This window comes from Bos indicus x Bos taurus, chromosome 6 (assembly GCF_003369695.1).
Source record: "Bos indicus x Bos taurus breed Angus x Brahman F1 hybrid chromosome 6, Bos_hybrid_MaternalHap_v2.0, whole genome shotgun sequence".
Taxonomy (NCBI): Eukaryota; Metazoa; Chordata; class Mammalia; order Artiodactyla; family Bovidae; genus Bos; species Bos indicus x Bos taurus.
In genome coordinates this window covers 106,078,048-106,092,626 of record NC_040081.1, presented here as the reverse complement: position 1 = coordinate 106,092,626, position 14,579 = coordinate 106,078,048, and the positions used below count along the sequence as shown (strand labels likewise).

General features: G+C 46.6%; 1 protein-coding gene across 6 annotated transcripts in view; it reads left to right on the top strand.

Moving 5' to 3' along the window:
• The window catches only part of HS3ST1 (heparan sulfate-glucosamine 3-sulfotransferase 1), a 36,641-nt gene extending 23,836 nt beyond the window's left edge, over window positions 1-12,805 (top strand). For all 6 annotated transcript variants that reach the window (XM_027545042.1, XM_027545046.1, XM_027545043.1 and 3 more), the window contains one exon: window positions 11,004-12,805. In XM_027545042.1, coding sequence (XP_027400843.1) covers window positions 11,115-12,053 — 939 coding nt within the window. In that variant the 5' untranslated portion in view covers window positions 11,004-11,114 and the 3' untranslated portion in view covers window positions 12,054-12,805. The remainder of the gene's footprint in view (window positions 1-11,003) is intronic.
• Window positions 12,806-14,579: the final 1,774 nt, after the last annotated feature.

Sequence of the window (14,579 nt, the reverse complement as noted above, 5' to 3'; positions counted from 1 at the left end):
CAGTGCTCTCTCGTGGATTTTAAGTTATAAAGCTGAGATTTGCGCCTGGGTTTTTGGCTCTAAATCCTCTGAATTCCAGCATCGGCCCTCCAGCCCTGTCCACAGATAACACCACCTCTGTGACCAGACTGATCCCTCTCTATTTTGTCTCCTGCAATTGTTTCCAGCCTTGGATTTAAAAACAAACTACCCTAACAACATAGGAGACCAAATCCAAAGGCAGCCTTCCCAGCCCAAGGCCAGGGGCATCAGGCTCCGAATCTGAATGGATGCAGTTGTTCCAAGCTCAGGGAGTTCTTTAGTTCTTACCATTCCAAAGGCTGTGGGTGGGCAGACCGGTTCTCCAGGCAACTGGTTAGAAACGCAGACTCCCAGGCCTCTGCCCAGAACTCTTGGATTAGAATCTGCATTTTGAACTACATCCCCAGGGAATTGATGTGCACTTGTAAGCCTGGAAAGTGCCTGGCGATGGTGATGGAGCAGCCAGAGCTCCTGGTGGGGATGTGGGGAGCTTTAATTGACTCCAACTTGCAACCCCTTGCCCAGATCCTTCAACCTAATCTCTCACCTAATTTGGAAAAGTATATCCTGTGGGTTGACTTCAGGCTACTTATGGGGCAGTTGGCATTTATCATCCATCGTTGGATCAGGGAATTCTCAGAAGCTTGGAAATAACATGGTGATTGAAATCCACTGGCCCCAGATTCTTGCCCCACCATGCTGCCCTCCCAGGCTGACCCAGGCACCTCCTTCCTTCAATTCCGGAGAGTTGCATTCATTATCCAGGTACCCTTCTGTATATATGGAGCCTCCCGTGTCATGGAGGTAACAGAGCCTAGAAAGTGGAGGAGGGAGTGTTGGAACAGTCCTGGTCTTTTTCAAGAGAAAAATAGGGCTGGTCCCTCCTCCTTTTCCCAGGCAGTCAGTGTGGCCCAGAGAAACTTTTTTTCTTTAAATTGGAATATGATTGCTTTGCAACGTTGTGTTTATTTCTGCTGTACAGCAGAATGAATCAGCTATCCGTATACATATAACCCCTCTTTTTTGAATTTCCTTCCCACTTAGGTCACCACAGAGCACTGAGTGGTATTCCTTCTGCTATACTAGGTCTTCCTTAGTTATCTATTTTATACATAGTACCAATATGTATCGGAGAAGGCAATGGCACCCCACTCCAGTACTCTTGCCTGGAAAATCCCATGGACAGAGGCACCTGGTAGGCTGCAGTCCATGGGGTCGCTAAGAGTCAGACACGACTGAGCGACTTCACTTTCACTTTTCACTTTCATGCATTGGAGAAGGAAACAGCAACCCACTCCAGTGTTCTTGCCTTGAGAATCCCAGGGATGGGGGAGCCTAGTGGGCTGCCGTCTATGGGGTTGCACAGAGTTGGACATGACTGAAGCGACTTACAGTGCAGTGCAGTACCAACATGTATAAAACAGATATATATCAACGTTCCTGTGTCAGTCCCAATCTCCCAGTTCACCCCAATCCCCCTTGGTATCCACATGTTCTCTGCATCTGTGCCTTTGTTTCTGCTTTGTAAATAAGATTGTCTATACCAATATTTTTTTCCAATTCTACATATATGCATTAATATTCCATCCTTGTTTTTCTCATTCTGGCTGACTTCTCTCTGTAGTAACATTATGTGAACTGACCTTGTGTCTTTTGTACCCTGAGCTCTTTTCTACCCCCAACTTACCTCACAGCAATTACCATGAGTAAATTCAAGCAAAAGTCAATGTCAACAGCTGTTGACAAGTGTCATGTGTAGGCAGTTTCAAGAAAATAAATATTTATGGGAGTCTTGAGATCTCTCTGTCCTTCTGTAGACTGACAGGCAGGAGATAAATCCGTTTCCTCTTTCTTGGTTTCCACGATGACCTGCCAAGGATGGAAAGTTGACCCTGCTGCCACATGCTCTTAAATTAGCCAGGCAGAGGTAAAGGTCTCCTAAAGGCAAACAAAACATCATCTACCGTTGATTGCTCAGAAGTTTGGTTGGAAACAGAAAGGACGGTTCTCATCAAACCGTCTTAACTTGGGTATTACTGCATGCCAGAAAGTTAAATCACTCGACACTCCAGCATGTGTGGAGAGAGGCAATTCTTGGAGAGTAACACAAGAGCTCTCCTCCTTTCTGCTGTGTTATCAGGCTTGGAGCAAGCTTGCCCCCTCTGCCTGGGATGTGCTCACCGCAGCCCAAGGAAGGCATCTCCACTCAGAGGCAAAGCACACTTCTTGCTCCTGTGACGTTTTTGTTCTAGTTCAGTTGCTCAGTTGTGTCCGACTCTTTGTGACCCCAGAGAACGCAGTATGCCAGGTTTCTCTGTCCTTCACCATCTCCTGGAATTCGCCCTAACTCATGTCCATCGAGTCGGTGATGCCCTCCAACCATCTCACCCTCTGTCGCCCCCTTCTCCTGCTTTCAATCCTTCCCAGCATCAGTATCTTTTCCAGGGAATCGGCTCTTCGCATCAGGTGGCCAAAGTACTGGAGTTTCAGCTTCAACATCCGTCCTTCCAATGAATATTCAGGGTTGATTTCCTTTAGGATTGACTGGTTTGACCTCCTTGCAGTCCAGGGGACTCTCAAGAAACTTCTCCAGCACCACAGTTCAAAAGCATCAACTCTTCGGCACTCAGACTTCTTTATTTGAGAAGGTCTTTTAACCTTACTCAGCTGAGCCACAAGGGAAGCCCAAGAATATTGGAGTAGGTAGCCTATCCTTTCTCCACCCTTCTCCAGTGATCTTCCTTACCTAGGGATCGAAACGTGGTCTCCTGCATTGCAGGCAGATTCTTTACCAACTGAGCTATCAGGGATAAAGAATCTGCCTGCAGTGCGGGAGACCTGGGTTTGATCCCTGGGTTGGGAAGATCCCCTGGAGAAGGGAAAGGCTACCCACTCCAGTATTTCGGCCCAGAGAATTCCATGGACTGTGTAGTCCGTGGCATCACAAAGAGTCGGACACAACTGAGTGACTTTCACTTTCACTTTAACCTTAATAGCATGTTTCTGTGTCTGCCTTGGGGAGAAAGGCAGGCCATTAGCATTCGTAGTATGCCCTGTAAATGCCAGACATCGCCCTGTCTCTTTGGCATGGGTAATCTATCGGAATCATGATAGCATCCCTATGAAGTAGATTTTAGCCCGTTTTGCAGAATGGCACACTGAGGCCCAAAGAGATGAGAAGCTAACCTGAGCTCAGCTAGCTATAAGAATTCTAGCCTGGGTCTGTCCAGTTGCTTTTCTATTACCACTCACTGCCCTTTTATTGCTTACAAATATATAAGATAAAAGGAGAATAGCCACCCCCTTGATACTGTTACAAGTATTTGGAGGGATAATTTCTACATGAGGGCTTACTGCCTGACACGCGGTGGGCACTCAGGGAGAGAGTAATTGCTTCCTTTCCAACCCTTCTGTCAAATCCCTTGGATGACTTTGGTCCCCCAGATAACCATCCTTGTCATCCAAGACCATCTTTTTCTGAGGGGCGAAAAGGTTTTCCTGCAGACAGAAGGACCACAAGCACCGCTGTGCTTGATATACTGAATGTCCCTCCTGTGAAATATTCTAGTTCTTTAATTTTATCCATGAACATGTTCTAGTGATGGAGCTGAGAGCAGATGTGTTGTAGTGGTTACATTTGAAATCTCGGTCATAATGTGAATTTTGTGGTAAGACTTAAGAAGAAAATTAAAATATTTTTGAAGGGTTATCTCACTAGTTCCCATCCTTTTTTAATGAAAATGCATTCTAGGCTCTCAGGCGATTTTGTCCGTCCTCCAGGAGAAATTTTGAGCCCCCTTCTCAACATCTGGTTCCTATTTGATCCTCTAGGGAGGAAAGCTTGCTACTTTTTGCCACTGTCTTTTTCGTAAGTGGCAAATGGTTAAGTTTCTCTTTCTGCTGAATGAAAAGCCTCTGTCAGTGCCTTCCGTCATTTGCCTGACTTGCCGCTACATCCAATGTGTTCATTCAGCAAACAGCATCTCTAGCACCCACTGGGTACCAGCAATCACACCAGCCCCCGAGGATGCAGCGGCGGGAGGTAGGATGCTGATAAGGAAGCTCTGAATTGACTTTGTTGGGTGGAGAGGCAGGCAGTAAACAAGCAAACATAATTTTGGATAGTATATCAGGAATATAAAACAAGATGATGGGAAAGAAAGTGATTAAAGGCGAGAGGTTGAGCTCATGTTGCCGAGGAAAGCCAGCGTTTGAAATAAAATCCGTGACGGGACAGCCAGCCTCAGGAAGCATGTTGGGGGATGGAGCATCCTGGAAAGACGGAGCAGAGAAGGCCAAGGCACAGAGCTGGTGTGAGCTTGGTACCATCAAATGAACTGGAAGGCCCGAGCTTGGCTTAAAAGGGCAGTGAGGTGGGAGGGGCAGACAGATCCTATTCTAGGTTCATTCCTGACCCGAAAAGGATTTGCGTTTAACTTGTATTTTTTTCACCTCAAAGCATATGGCTTCCCAGTTCCCCGACCCCATGCCTCCTTCAGTGAAAGCTAGGAGTCTTAACCACTGGACCACCGGGGAAGTTCCCTTGGATTTAATTTTTAATGCAGGGGAACCTCCACCTGGAAAATTCTGTGTCCTTTCCCATGTGTCCCCCGTGCCTGGTGTGTGGTCAGCATCTTCATGTGGAATCCAAGGAAGCCTAGTGCTGCTGATGGGAAAGACTCTTGGCTTCGGAATTCCTGAAACTCAGGGCTTGGTTTATCACTGCAAGATGAAGCAAGCAGCCTGCCTGGTAAAAGGGAGTGAACAGAGAGTGAGTTAGATCTCTTTCAACAGGGAAGGATGGGACTTCTCAGGTGATGCTAGTGGTAAAAGAGCCCACCCTCCAATGCAGGTAAACAGAAGAGATGAGGGTTCGATCCCTGGGTCGGGAGATCCCCTCAAGTAGGAAATGGCAACCCACTCTGGTATTCTTGCCTGGAGAATCCCATGGACAGAGGAGCCTGGTGGGCTACAGTCCTTAGGGATGCAAAGAGATGGACATGACTGAAGAAACCACTCCGTTTCTCTGAGCCTCATTTTCTTGTGACAGGATCAGTTCCGTCCAGCATGCAGTGTGCATCACACGGGTCCTGTGTGTAAAGTGGCTAGCCTAGTGTCTGCTCAGTAGCAAGTGCTCCGGATGACTGCTGCCAACAATGCTTTTTGGAGGAATGTAGACTGGCCTCCAGGTGCTGTTGAACAGTCTTTGTGCTGATGCCAGCTCAGGCTCCAGACTTCCAGAAGATTCCCTTTGATAGTACCTAGTTTACTTCTGAAGAGAGAATACTCCATTTATTTTTGTGCTGCTTGCAATTTCAAACTTTCCTTCCTGGTTCTTTTCCTGTTTGAGATGCTCCTGATTTGTGACTGGGGTCAAGGATCTTACTTTTGAAGAAAGCAGGTTCCACAATTAACGAGCTTTCAGAGTAAGAATTGCAACATTGCTCAGTGCTGTGGATCTCTGGGCTGTCCACTCCAGTTGTCAGAAACCACATGTGGCCTTGGGCCCCAGAATCACCTCAGATGGTGATTTCAGCCACGGAATTAAAGGATGCTTGCCCCTTGGAAGTAGAGCTATGACAAACCTAAACACCATATTAAAAAGCAAGCCTGGCTTTGCAAAGGGGTTGCAAAGACTCAGACGTGACTTAGTGACTGGACAACAGCAACAAGAAGCAGCCTTGAGATGTCCTACCAATGTATACACACTGGCTTTTGAAGACTTAAGACAAAAAACTGCAAAAAATCTCCTTCATTTTGTGTTGAAGTAATAATGTTTTGGATAGGGTTACAGAAAATATTCTGTTTTTAAAACAGGGCTCCTGGAAAATGTACAAATGCATATGTGGGTCATTTTAACATCTATAATAAAAGTAACAATGAGATATGATCCATCTTAAGGCAAGCTGTGACTAAGTGTTGGAGACATAAATGAGCAGTGGTTACTGTCAGCTTTGAGAGGGTTGCTCTTACCTTTCGGAGAAGGCAGTAGCACCCCACTCCAGTACTCTTGACAAGAATCCCATGGTTGGAGGAGCCTGGTAAGCTGTAGTCCATGGGGTCGCTAAGAGTCTCACAGGACTGAGTGACTTCACTTTCACTCTTCACTTTCATGCATTGGAGAAGGAAATGGCAACCCACTCCAGTGTTCTTGCCTGGAGAATCCCAGGGATGGGGGAGCCTGGTGGGCTGCCGTCTGTGGGGTCACACAGAGTTGCACATGACTGAAGTGACTTAGCAGCAGCAGCAGCAGCAGCAGCTCTTACCTTCCTGAGCAGCTCTTAACGACCTGTGATGATTTGAGGTTTTCTGAATATCTTGTAAAACAGTGTGTTACACTTTTACTTACATAACTCCTTTGGGGAAGGCAGTGTGGTTGGAAGAGTGGAGGGGAGAAGGTATCGGTGAAAGTAGGGAATACCAGATCACCTTACCTGCCTCCTGGGAAACCTGTACGCTGGTCAAGAATCAACAGTTTGAACCAGACATGGAACAGCAGATGGGTTCCAAATTGGGAAAGGAATAGATCAAGGCTGTATATTGTCACCCTGCTTATTTAGCTTATATGCAGAGAACATCATGTGAAATGCCAGGCTGGATGAAGCACAAGCTGGAATCAAGATTGCCAGGAGAAATATCAATAACCACAGATAAGCAGATGATACTGCCCTTATGGCAGAAAACGAAGAGGAACTAAAGAGCCTCTCGATGAAAGTGAAAGAGGAGAGTGAAAAATTTGGCTTAAAACTCAACATTCGCAAAACTAAGATCATGGCATCCACCCATCACTTCATGGCAAATAGATGGGGAAACAATAGAAACAGTGTCAGACTTTATTTTCTTGGGCTTCAAAATCACTGCAGATGGTGACTGCAGGCATGAAATTAAAAGACGCTTGCTCCTTGGAAGAAAAGCTATGACCAAACTAGACAGAATATTAAAAAACTGAGACATCACTTTGCCATCAAAGTTCCATCTAGTCAAAGCTATGGTTTTTCCACTAGTCATTTATGGATATGAGAGTTGGACTATAAAAAAAGCTGAGCGCCAAAGAATTGATGCTTTTGAACTGTGGTGTTGGAGAAGACTCTTGAGAGTCCCTTGGACTGCAAGGAGATCCAACCAGTCAATCCTAAAGGAAATCAGTCCTGAATATTCCTTGGAAGGCCTGATGCTGAAGCTGAAGCTCAATTATTTTGGCCACCTGATGCAAAGAGCCAACTCATTAGAAAAGACCCTGATGCTGGGAAAGATTGAAGGCAGGAGGAAAAGGGGATGGCAAAGGATGAGATGTTTGGATGGCATCAGAGACCCAATGGACATGAATGTGAACAAGCGCTGGGAGATAGTGAAGGACAGGGAAGCCTGGAGTGCTGCAGTCCATGGGCTTGTAAAGAGTTGGACACAATTAAGCGACTGAATAGCAACAAGGAGTTTTTAAACTACATACTAGTCTTTTGGTTGTTTTGGAGGGGGAGTTGTTTCAGAGTGGTGGTGTTTTTGTTTTGTTTTTGTAAAAGACAAATTATATTTAGTTTCTTCTCAGGAATTCCCTGGTGGTTTAGTGGTTAATACTTCAGGCTCTCACTGCTGAGGGCCCAGATTTAATCCCTGGTAGGGGAACTAAGATCCCACAAGCCTCGTGGTTCAACCAGAAAAAATAAAATAAAAGTTTCTTCTTTTTGCTGTCTGCTGGTAACTCCCCTTTAGGAAAGTGATCTCAGATGCTCCCTGTGCTAATCCGCATGCCTCATAATAAAGTGAAAAGAGCATGGATAGTCAAAGGGTGTGGATCTCAGGTCTGGCCTCTGGCTCTGTTCCTTCGGTGTCCCAGGATCGGGCTGTTTTCTGGGATGTGAGGCTGTGAGATGGGGAGAGTGTGGCTGCTCAGTGTGGAAGAGCTGCTCTCTCCCTCACTTCACCCACGTGACACCCTGCACATGCACACACATCTACACACATGTACACATAGACGTGCAGACACACAAGCACACACGTGCACCTGCTCACATACCCTAAACGTGTGAAAGGCAAGCACAACTGGTCCCTTTGGCTGACCCACACAAGCAGTGGAAAAGGAAATAGAATTTCACTGAGTCATGCTAAAACATGCATTTGACTAAAGCAAATGGCCCATTAAATTGAGCTCATCCAATCAGTAAGACCAACCTTGAACCCCATCTTGTTTGGCCAGCTCTCTGAAACTTTTTTTTTTTTTTTTTTCCCTAAATAAGCATGTGGTGATTTTGCAGTTTCCTTTTCCAGTGTTCTATGATTTTCAACTTCTTAATTGTTTGGTCTTGAATATACATTTTTCAAAGTGGTTAATACAATTGATATCTGAAAGATATCAAATCAATTTGATCATAAACAGGGAAGCCCTGTATATTGTTCTTCATTACACATTCAAGACAAATTTTAGTACTTCTCTAGTGGATCAGCCAGTAAAGAATCTGCCTGCAGTGCAGGAAGTCTGGGTTCAATCCCTGGGTCGGGAGGATCCCCTGGAGAAGGGAATGGCAACCCACTCCAGAAGTCTTGCCTGGGAAATCCCATGGACAGTGGAGCCTGGTGGGCTATGTAGTTCATGGGGTCAAAAGAGTCAAACACAACTAGCAACTATACCTCTACCACCAGACAAGTTTTAAACTATTAAAGTGAATTTTAAACCTGGCATAATGAAGATGATGGGCCTTCTTGATGGAAAATATGTTTTCTGGCTTTGTAAGTCCTACAGTCCCCAAACTGGGCCTGTCTCCAACTCTCCCTAAGCTGTGTTTAGACAGAGATTATTTAAAACAGAGCTTCCAATCGCCTCTTTCCTGGAGAGGGTCAAACACGGATTGCTGCTTATCAGCCCCGTAAAAACATCAACCGTGGCTCATGTGTCTTGGGGGCCCATACGCTGCAGCTCAGCAGTGCCTGTGCTCCTTAGGAACTTTAACGCCCAAATGTGATAAATCTCAGAGTTAAAGGAGAAGGCATAAAGCAGGCAGTTCATGGGAAGAGCCCTGCGTTTAGAGCTTTAAATTTAGACCGTGAATCTTGAAGTGGAATAAATTTTTGTGTCCCTGGGCAAGACCCTCATCTATAACTGTCCTGCATTTCTACTTTCCACTGCCGTGTTGGGGTGACATTCCACTGAGCAGACTGCAAGACTCGCTCTTTATAAACAGTTAACCTTTGCTTGTGTGAAAGTTTTTTGTTCCTTCCAGTAACCTCACCTGTTCATCCCTCCAGGCCCACTGCACACACTTGCTCTACTAGGAAGACATCCCTAATTGTTTCAGGCAAAATGAAGGAACGCAGGTCCTCAAAGTACCTGAACTGTGATCATAACGGATACCATACTGATGCTTGCAGTCAGGTTGTGTTGGTTAACTTTTGCCAAATTTGTACTGCAATACAAACCAGCCCAAAACTCAACAGCTTAAAACCACAAGCATGCATTCTCACACACGAGGGAAATGGCTAGGCTGCACACATGGGGTGGCTCTATGCCAAGTGCGGTTTGTCTTTCTCCTGGGACCTGGGCACATTTTTTTTGTTGTTGTTCATCACAATGGTGTAAGGACTGAGGCCATGTGAAAACACACTCCTCTTAAGGCCTCTGCTGGGCACTGGCACACTGTCGTTTCTGCCCACGTTGTTGTGCATTCACTAAGTCGTGCCCAACGCTTTGCAATGCCATGGACTGTAGCACACCAGCCTCCTTTCTCTTCCACTATCTCCCTGAGTTTGCTCAAACTCATGTTCATTGAGTCAGTGATGCTATCTAACCATCTCATCCTCTGCAGCCCCCTTCTCCTTCAGCCCTCAGTCTTTCCCAGCATTGGGGTCTTTTCCAATGAGTGAGCTCTTTGCATCCAGGACCAAAGTATTGGAGCTTCAGTTTCAGCATCAGTTCTTCCGATGAATATTCAGGGTTGATTTCCTTTAGGTTTGACTGGTTTGGGCTGAGTTCCAAGGAATTGATGCTTTTGGATTGTGGTGCTGGAGAAGACTCTGGAGAGTCCTTTGGACTGCAAGGAGCTCAGACCAGTCAATCTGCCCACGTGCCACTGGCCAAATCTTAAAATCACTGGGAAGTATGTTCCCCTCTGCACTGAGGCCACAGCAAGAACTGGATCCAGGGACAAGTGAACAACAGGAACTAACCGTTCCATTTTTCAAACAAGTTCGCCGGTCCTATTAAATCAGAAGCCCCTCATGGGTAGGGGAGCAGAAACCATGGCTGCTTCGCTGTCTCTTGCCCCTCTGCCTGGGGCTCGAAGCTAGTTGCTATTCACTGATGTTTCCTGAGGTCCAACAGACCTTCCCAATCTTTTTCCTTTGTAGCAAAGTTTGGCAAAATAGGACTACAGGCCAAATCTGGCCTGGTTTTTGTGTCAATAAAGCACTAAACATATAAATATTGGGGGGAAAAAAAGTAAAAGAATAATAATTTTTAATGACCCATGAAAATGATACGGAATTCAAATGTCAGTGCCCATAAATAAGACTTTATTGGAACACAACTACACCCAAGTCTCTGTGCATTGTCTGTGGACATTTAAGAGAAAATCGACATAGCTGAAAGAGTTCCCATGGAGACTATATGTCCCCCAAAGCCTAACCATTTACTCTCTTGCCTGGTGCAGAAACTGTTTGACACTGCTTGATAGGATACGTGAAAGTGAAAGTCACTCAGCCATGTCACACTCTTTGCTACCCGACCCTGTGGACTCCTCTGCCAGGCTCCTCTGCCCATGGGATTCACCAGGCAACAATACTGGAGCGGGTTGCCATTTCCTTCTCCAAGGGATCTTCCCCATCCAGGGATCAAACCTGGGTCTCCAGCATTGCATGCAGATTTTTTACCATCTAATAAAGAAACTGAGAAAACCCCGAGGAGCTGAATGTCTTGCCAAAGATGACAGAGTTGTCAGCTTGATTAAGCCAAGTATTTACGTGGGGTTAATATTTTCCCCTTTGTTTCCTAGTAATCAGAAGCCTGCAATACCCATGTGTCACTGATCTGGAGACGTCCCCCCGCGGGCAGCACTTCATGACCCAGCGGCGCCCGGCCCAGTGAAGCCACCGTGGTGTCCGGCATGGCCCCGCTGCTCCTGGGCGCGGTGATGCTGGTGGCCCAGCTCCAGCTAGTGCCTTCCCGCCCCGCGGTGGTGCCAGGGGACGAGCCGGGCCTGCCGGAGCTGGTGCGAAAAGCGGCAGCCCTCCAGGAGGAGATCTCCGACGGCGCAGCCCCCAACGGCTCCGCCCAGCAGCTGCCGCAGACCATCATCATCGGAGTGCGCAAGGGCGGTACCCGCGCACTGTTGGAGATGCTCAGCCTGCATCCGGACGTGGCGGCCGCCGAGAACGAGGTGCACTTCTTCGACTGGGAGGAGCACTACAGCCAAGGCCTGGGCTGGTACCTCAGCCAGATGCCCTTCTCCGCCCCACACCAGCTCACGGTGGAAAAGACCCCTGCGTACTTCACGTCGCCCAAAGTGCCTGAGCGCGTCCACGGCATGAACCCGGCCATCCGGCTGCTGCTTATCCTGCGGGACCCGTCGGAGCGCGTGCTATCCGACTACACGCAAGTGTTCTACAACCACGTGCAGAAGCGCAAGCCCTACCCGTCCATCGAGGAGTTCCTGGTGCGCGACGGCCGCCTCAACGTGGACTACAAGGCTCTCAACCGCAGCCTGTACCACCTGCACATGCAGAACTGGCTGCGTTTCTTCCCGCTGCGCCGCATCCACATCGTGGACGGCGACCGCCTCATCAGGGACCCCTTCCCCGAGATCCAGAAGGTGGAGCGGTTCCTGAGGCTGTCGCCGCAGATCAACGCCTCCAACTTCTACTTTAACAAAACCAAGGGCTTCTACTGCCTGAGGGACAGCGGCCGGGACCGCTGCTTACACGAGTCCAAAGGCCGGGCGCACCCCCAAGTGGACCCCAGACTCCTCAATAAACTGCACGAATATTTTCATGAGCCAAATAAGAAATTCTTTGAGCTTGTCGGCAGAACATTTGACTGGCACTGATTTTTTTTTTTTTTTTTTTTTTTTGCGATAAGCTAGGCTCGGAACCTTTCCTATTGTAAGTTCTGGTGTACATCTAGGGTGGGGGAAAGAATTTTAAAAGGGCATTTAAGTATAATTTATTTGTAAGATCCATAAATTACTTCTGTACAGTATTAGATTCACAATTGCCATATATACTAGTTATATTTTTCTACTTGTTAAATCGAGGGCATTTTGTATTGTTTTTCATGGTTGTTAACATGTGTAATATGTCTCTATATGAAGGAACTAAAATATTTAACTGCAAAAAAAAAAAAAGAAAGAAATTCTGGAGATGCAGTCTTTTTTGAATATAATTAACTTGCCCCCAACTCCAAATAGCTGTGTGTGTTCATTCATCGCGTATATTTCTTTGTTATGTTTTTAAAAAAATGTTTTTCATAGTTACTACCTTCCTCTCCCTTTCTCTCCTGTCTTCATTGTCGTTTAAATTTTTAATGTCTCCCTGAGGTCATCAGATTTATTTTTTACTTGCATTGTGAGACTTATCTTCATTGAGATGCCTGTTATTCTTGGAGGTGACAGTTTCACCCATTTCCAGCTTTAGCAGGTCCCTGAGTGTGGATTCTAACTCCACGTAAACTCCAAGAGGACAAAGCAATTAAGCTGGAGAAGTTAGTTGCTAACCAGCAAGAGACTTGCTTCAAAGAGTGCTTACACTTCCTTCTGATTGCAGCAATAGATGAAACAACAATAAAGGAAATTAAACCTGGCTTTCAGAATGATCTTGGGGCTGTGTACTTTGCCCCAGGTGGCAGTGGGTCTCCAGAAAGTCACTTAGAATAGAAAAGAGGAATTGCAGAATCTTTGCATGTCCCCATCTGTGAAAAGCTGACTAAAGGGATAACCGTTTGCTTGGGCTGCTGCTGCTGCTGCTAAGTCACTTCAGTCGTATCCGACTTTATGCAACCCCATAGACGGCAGCCCACCAGGCTCCCCTGTCCCTGGGATTCTCCAGGCAAGAACACTGGAGTGGGTTGCCATTTCCTTCTCCAATGCGTGAAAGTGAAAAGTGAAAGTGAAGTCGCTCAGTCGTGTCCGACCCTCAGCGACCCCATGGACTGCAGCCTTCCAGACTCCTCCATCCATGGGATTTTCCAGGCAAGAGTACTGGAGTGGGGTGCCATTGCCTTCTCCGAGTCTATTAATCTCTTTCCTGAAAGATCAATATGCACTTATAGACCTATATTCCATATGCTTTGAGATCTGGGTGTGTGCATGTTTAAAACATCAGCTCCAAATTTGGAGTCCTGAATGTGAAAAGAAATTTAAATTCCCAAGGGTTGAAATTGAAAAGAGAAAAAAGTTCAAAGCAGTGGCGGATATAGGTTTGGAACCCCTTGCACCTGCCTCAGAGACGAGGGGCCCAGTTTCAGTTTCACTTCTGCCCTGAACAACTGGGTTGTTAGGAATGATCAGATAAGTCCCTCTGAGCCTCAGTTTTCTCCTGCATTCTTCGTTCAGTCAGCCTCATACAGAATTAAATAAATCAGATTTTTTTTTCTTATTATGAATACAAATATGTTCGTTATGGTAAAACAAAAAATTATAAGGACACAAATGCGTCTCCTGACATAGTTCTTACTTAAGGCAGAGGACTGAAATAGACATTTTGTAGAGGAACTCATTGAGATTTCCCTCAAGCAACCCCAGGAAGGAGGAATTATTCTGGCAAGTTCACAGTGGAAGAAACAGGCACAGGGAAGATAAGGAACTCGCCCAAGTTCACGTTGACTATAAAACAGAGCTCAGAGTCCACTTAGAGTCAAAGCCCAAGGGTTTTTTATTTTATTTTATTTTTTTGGTTTTTTTCTCTACCCATTTTCCCCCTAAATGCAAATGGAAAGACCTAGAGACAGTTCTTCCTGACATATTCCTTTTCTGGTGCCAAATGTCTTCCATCCCAAGAGGTGAGCCTGAGCCAGAGGGAAAGAGCAAGAAGGAGCCTGAGGTTTTCTCAGCCGTGCTATCAGGGAAGTGAGTCACCTTAGTTATGCTTCACCAGTCTGGCTGGACCTTAGCATGGACTGCGTCCCACCCTGGGCCCTGCACAGACAACAGAAAATGCCTTCTCTGCACCTTCATTCGGAGAAGGCAATGGCACCCCACTCCAGTACTCTTGCCTGGAAAATCCCATGGACGGAGGAGCCTGTTAGGCTGCAGTCCATGGGGTCGCTAAGAGTCGGACATGACTGAGCGACTTCACTTTCACTTTTCACTTCCATGCATTGGAGAAGGAAATGGCAACCCACTCCATGTTCTTGCCTGGAGAATCCCAGGGACGGGGAAGCCTGGTGGGCTGCCATCTATGGGGTCGCACACAGTCGGACACGACTGAAGTGACTTAGCAGCAGCAGCAGCACCTTCATTAAGTGAAAGTGAAGTCGCTCAGTCGTGTCCGACTCTTTGTGACTCCATGCCTACCAGGCTCCTCCATCCATGGGATTTTCCAGGCAAGAATACTGGAGTGGGTTGCCATTTCCTTCT